Below are 5,580 nucleotides of genomic sequence, written 5' to 3'. Positions count from 1 at the left end.
CATCCATCCATCCATCCATCCATCCATCCATCCATCCATCCATCCATCCATCCATCCATCCATCCATCCATCATCCATCCATCCATCCATCTTCCATCGATCTTCCATCCATCCATCTTTCATCCGTCCATCCATCTTCCATCCATCCGTCCGTCCATCCATCCATCCATCCATCCATCCATCCATCCATCCATCCATCCATCCATCCATCCATCCATCCATCATCCATCAGGATTAAGTATAGTAATAGATTGTTGCTCAGTGCTGAAGGGAAAGCCACCTTCAACGGAGAGACGTGTAAAAAGTCACAAAATAAATTAATCAAATTCTGTGTTTGGAGAGAAGGACGATAGAGAGAACGGGATGTCATGGAGGGGGCACAATGCAGTTCACAAACTCTGGGGAAGATATCACGGCCATAGATCCTCAAACATAAAAGGCGCTGGGCATGGCTGTAGCAGGAAGTTAGGTCAACCAGGAGCTTCTTTCTGCACGCTGTTCTCCAAGAAGTCTTATTTAGGCATCCAGCAACAAAAAGGTGCTACGCAAACATGAGTTAGACCCTGGTCATCAAGCTGCTGTTCGTGCAGGCCTGCACACTACACCTTTGCCGGGAGCTATGGCAACAGCTGATGTACCAGCGTCAATAACTGAGCGTGTATGTGAGTTAAAAATAAGGGTTTGTGCTGTCCCCGCTGAACACAGCGCCTAACAGCAAAACTGGATATCAAAAGAAATGTGGTTCATGCAAATAGTAGATATAGATGCACTTCTGCCATCTTCTGGCCGTTTTTGGTATTGGATTTTCAAAAGTCAAATTTAGTCCTCAATCATTCATGCAATCTCTGATCCCATGCCCCCACACCCTCCTGGTATTGCTTGAAAATACGCACACACATGCATATATATATATATATATATATATAGTTTCTTGCCTGTGTTAAAAAAAGTTCAGCCTCAGGATTTTTTTTTATTTAACCCTGCATCCATCCACCCATTAAAGAAAACAGTAGAATTCCTGTTTTTCTAATTTTCTTTTTGTCTCTAACAGGATTTGTGAAGATTACATTGCAAAGAATGTGCGAACCTTGGAGAGGCTCAGGAATCAGCTTCCCTGTCTTCCTCCCAAAGTTCTCCAGGCCGTGCAGAGGAGGATTGCTTTCTACAGGCCTTCAAAGAAGCAAAATAACAGTCAAAACCCTGTCTAAAAACATGCCAAATGGCCTCTATATACCTTAAAGAGTGATCATATTTTAATTTAAGAACATTGTGCAGAACATTTTACACAGTTTGGATTGTTTTAAAGAAATACATTTTATTTTATTTTAGTTCTGTGAATGTGATGGCTGTTTATTAAATAAGCTATGCGAACATCCCTTGTAGAGACAATCATCTCTCTAAAACAAACTACACATCCATTTTTTTTACCCACATTATTCTTTATTTTACATTTAAAAAGGAAACAGAACACTCTCTATCTCATACCACAAGGTGGCAGCAGCCTCTTTAATGTTTGCTTTAACCATGCAGACTGTAAAACCCTTCTTGTGTCACATTCTGTCTTCATCAGGCGGAAAAGCGCAGGAACTGCGGTCGGGAACAGAACCTTAAACAAACATTTCCTCTGCAGACCTGTGCCAGATTATCCACTTAAAGTCCAGAGCTGCACCCTGAAAATGTTTATGTTGTAGAAAAGTTCTGCCTAAAGGCCTCCACCACTCAACAACCACCAAAGCTCTGCAGTCGCTCATTTCCTTTAAAAAAAAGAAGTGTATGCACAGTAATGGGAGCCTAGTGGGAGTAATTGGATGACAGGACAGCCTGTTGCTCCACATAACAAACCAGGGAGGCCTTCTTCAGCGAACACTGAAGATGATCTGCACAAAGAGCCTCCTGGCATCGGTTCCAGTTTCCGTTGAAGTACAAGGCTGCAATTACAACACTTTAAACTCTTAAATAAGACTAGCAGGCTAAAATCCAAACACCTCAGCATCAGCGCTTATACTCAGGGTCAGATTAGATTATGATACCCAAATATTCTTTATTTAAAATGGTAAAGCTTTAGTTCTGATGAAGTGAGAGCTGCTCAGTCAGCTAAACTCTCGCTCTATAGTGTCCATCAGCTCTTCCTCTGATCCATCATACAGGATGACCGGCATGGGGGGAGAGGGGCTGTGACAGCTGCCCAAAGTCCTGCAGAAAGTGGATAAAATAAAAAACAAACCATCAGAGTTCAGGTTAATGGCCTCACATTTCTTCACATCCTTCTTCACCAGCAACACTCGCCCCTTCCAGGAGAATTCGATCTAGTCGCCACTTTCCCCCGCACTCTTCTGAGCTCAGATATGAATCATTTATGAGAGCCATCGACTTACTGTTGTTTACCGCATGTGGGAACCCTTTCCAAGATCGTTCCTCCTGCTGAGAACTTCTGTGTGAAAAAGACCAAACGAGAACATAAATGGTCAAAATTTGATTATTTTCAAGTCTTATCACAATTTAAAAAAAGCTTTTTTTAATGGGTTCAGATGAGGAACCAACACAAAGTGGATCATACCTGTAAAATTTGTAGAGCATGATGCAAGATTAGGAAAATATCAATATGAACAGCACAGCATGAATTTGTATTCAGCTTTTTATTCTAATATACCAAAATAAATATATTTAGAAGTCACCGATGATAATAATAATTTCAGCTAAGGATAAATGCAGCTGATCTAAACGCAGAATGATGGAGACCAAGGAACCCAGCTGGCAGGCTTAGAGAGGAGCTTCTAGTTTATTTTGAAGGAAGGTAAGGTTTTAGAAGAATATTGCATTCTTGGGAAATCTCCCTGAGCTTCCATTAATCTTCATCTGATCATAAACAGGGGCGGAGCTAGATGGGGGGCCAGGGCCAATTATTAGCCACCCTTCTGGCCACCCCCACCCATTTTTTCCCTCTAATTCAGATGGTGGCAGCAGTAAAAGTCCAAAGAAAATTGTTCTAACTTATTTACCAAAAACAAAAAGACACTGTGGACACATCAATATACTAACATAAAAAGATACACCCCTCAGGGTACATTGCTTATTGCCTGGCTAACCTTATTAACATTTTCTAGTTACACCTCTGATCCCGGAGAGAGGATGGACCATCTGCAGACCCACCCAGACATGGACGTCCATAGAAATCTGTATTTTGATAAGGAAATACTAAAGAAAGCCTGATGATTGGTTTTTGTAGTTCTACACCTCGAGGAAAGCAAAGTAAAACTGAATAACAATTATATATGGGGAGAAATCTGAGAAAACATTTCATGAAAGGAATTTTGAGGAAAATGTAATTAAATAACAAGAACCTCGAAACAAGAACCTTCTTAATGAACAAAAAATTGGTTGTCTTAATTTATGTGTATGCAATAGTTCAACCCTTTATTTTTATAGTTTACAATTTTAATTTGTCTTTAAGATTGCTTTAAAATTGTTACTTTTTAAAGTACTTTTCTAATTTTTTTAATTTATTTTTTTAGATGTAAATTTTGTTTGCTATGCTGAGTTTTACGAATTTTTCAAAATCCCTTTTTAACGATTTCACCTTCTTCCCTTCTGGGTGGAGCCGCATTTCTATTGGTCTGTGTGTGGAACCAATAGAAAGGAGTCTGCTCTGCCTGGACCTTAGCAACAGCATTTTGATTGGTCAGACCACAGAAGTGTGGAGCAAAGATTTTAGCCCAAAAATCACAGCAATAAAGACCAGGGACCCCTAAAAAATAAACAGATTTTTTTACTGTATAGGTATTGATTCTTACAGAGTGAGGTAATTAAATATTTTCTTGTTATTCTTATTTACCATTAAAATTTTGAATAAAATAGACAAGATGAAATTTTGTTTAGTACAGCTTTCAGGCAGTAAAGGAACATTTCCATTTCTTAAAGTGCAGCAGTGATCAAATGTAAACAGTGTGGGAGAAAAAAAAGAATGGTGCAAAAACACACTGATATGGAAATTCAGAGCATTAAATATATATATGGTGCAATTATGCAGTATTTTTGGTTTGGTGTTATCAGAGTGATGCAGAGTCTGTGACATGATTTAGAGATTTTTCAACAGTTCAGCAGTCTGATGGCGGTGGGGAACAAGCTGTTGCAGAATCTGCTGGACAGCTAAATACCAATTAAACAATCAAAATTAAACTTAAATATAAAATTATGAATCGAATATGAATAAAAAATGTCCAATACAAACTTATGTTCTTGATCATTTAAAATATTGTTGCTAGTGTCCATGCAGACCTGCAGGAATGTGTCTTTGCTTCAGAGGAAAGCCCAAATCCAAAAGCGAAGAGAAGTGATCTGTAAAACGCAATTTAAAAAGCACGCAATTCGTAAAAGCTAATTTGAAAAACTGAAATTTTAAAATACAAAATCTGTAAAAACATAAAAATAAGAAATAAAAAAAAAATCTTTCAAATAAGTGAAAAAAATTAAACAAAAAATTAAATAAGTTCAAAAATAAAATATGAGAATAATTTGGAAAATGAAAAATTGAGAAAAACCAAATTCAAGAAAAACAGCAAAGTTAATGTTTTTGTCATTTCATTTTTTTTCAAACTTCACTTAACGAAACCCGTTATTTTGTTTGTTTTTCTTTCCTTCTTTCTTATCATTTATTTATTTTTTTAACCATTTTTTTGTTTTGCTTTGTTTTTGAGAGTCTAAACTTTTGAACCCCATAAGAACATAAAAAAAAATCTGACAGTTTGACATTTTATCTTTTAGTTAAAACCTTCTGCTCCATAAATAGAGGTGTTCAGATCCAGTTAAAGCTTCTATAAACGGACTTACGTGGCGCTGAATGAAGCCTGCAGGTGTAAAAGGCTTCCTGCGTGAAAAAGCACAGTCGCCCCACTTGTTTCCATCCCTTTCCACGCTGCGTGGGACACGCGGCTCCTCCAGCTGTGCAGAGGAGCTGGTCTCGTCCTCATCGTCCTCCCTGCTGAAGGGACACAGTCTGTATGTTTTGGAGCGGATGAAAATCCTCCTGGGAGAAGTTTTCCTAACAGAGGCCCTCTGTCCATCTGCGTCACCGTCCTCCACAGAGCTGTGGGGCCCCTCGCTGGGGCCCCCGTGTTTTGCACACTGAGCTTTGCGTAGGGTAAACAGACCTGTGTCCTGCTGGGCTCCTCCTGCTTTGCTCCTCCTCACCTCACCGATGCACACAGGTGCGACTTTCTTCCCTCTGCTGGCCCCGGAGCCCATCGCCCTGCCTCTAAAACCTGGTTTCCCTTCAGAACATTATCCAACAGGTTAATGGCAGAACCTCTGCTGGCCAGATGTTCTTCTGCGTGGACGCACAGCTGGATGCCCACGGGACCAGACTGAGTCTGAACTTTCAAGCAACCATCAGGATGAGAAGCTGGAGCTCTGTTACATAACCCGGTTTATTGGGTCAGAAACCCGGGAGGAAAGACCGCCTTATGCCTGAGAACACACCCCCTCACAGTCCACAGGACTAACAGGAGAACAGTTTTACTGAGGGATACGGAAGAGGAGCAGAGCCCCTGAAAAATAGAAACAAGTTGACTGGTTTTTAAATTT

At 39.8% G+C, this 5,580-nt stretch overlaps 1 protein-coding gene across 2 annotated transcripts in view; it reads left to right on the top strand.

Moving 5' to 3' along the window:
- klhdc1 (kelch domain containing 1) overlaps nucleotides 1-1,612 on the top strand; it is a 20,779-nt gene extending 19,167 nt beyond the window's left edge. For both annotated transcript variants that reach the window (XM_015389481.1, XM_015389482.1), the window contains exon 14: nucleotides 1,052-1,612. In XM_015389481.1, the coding sequence (XP_015244967.1) occupies nucleotides 1,052-1,208 (157 nt within the window). In that variant the 3' untranslated portion in view covers nucleotides 1,209-1,612. The remainder of the gene's footprint in view (nucleotides 1-1,051) is intronic.
- The last annotated feature ends 3,968 nt before the right edge of the window (nucleotides 1,613-5,580 follow it).

The sequence above is a fragment of the Cyprinodon variegatus genome, unplaced genomic scaffold, assembly GCF_000732505.1.
Source record: "Cyprinodon variegatus isolate N-32 unplaced genomic scaffold, C_variegatus-1.0 Scaffold462, whole genome shotgun sequence".
Lineage (NCBI taxonomy): Eukaryota > Metazoa > Chordata > Actinopteri > Cyprinodontiformes > Cyprinodontidae > Cyprinodon > Cyprinodon variegatus.
The sequence above is the reverse complement of the archived record's forward strand: the minus strand, read 5'-3'. Positions and strand labels throughout refer to the sequence as shown.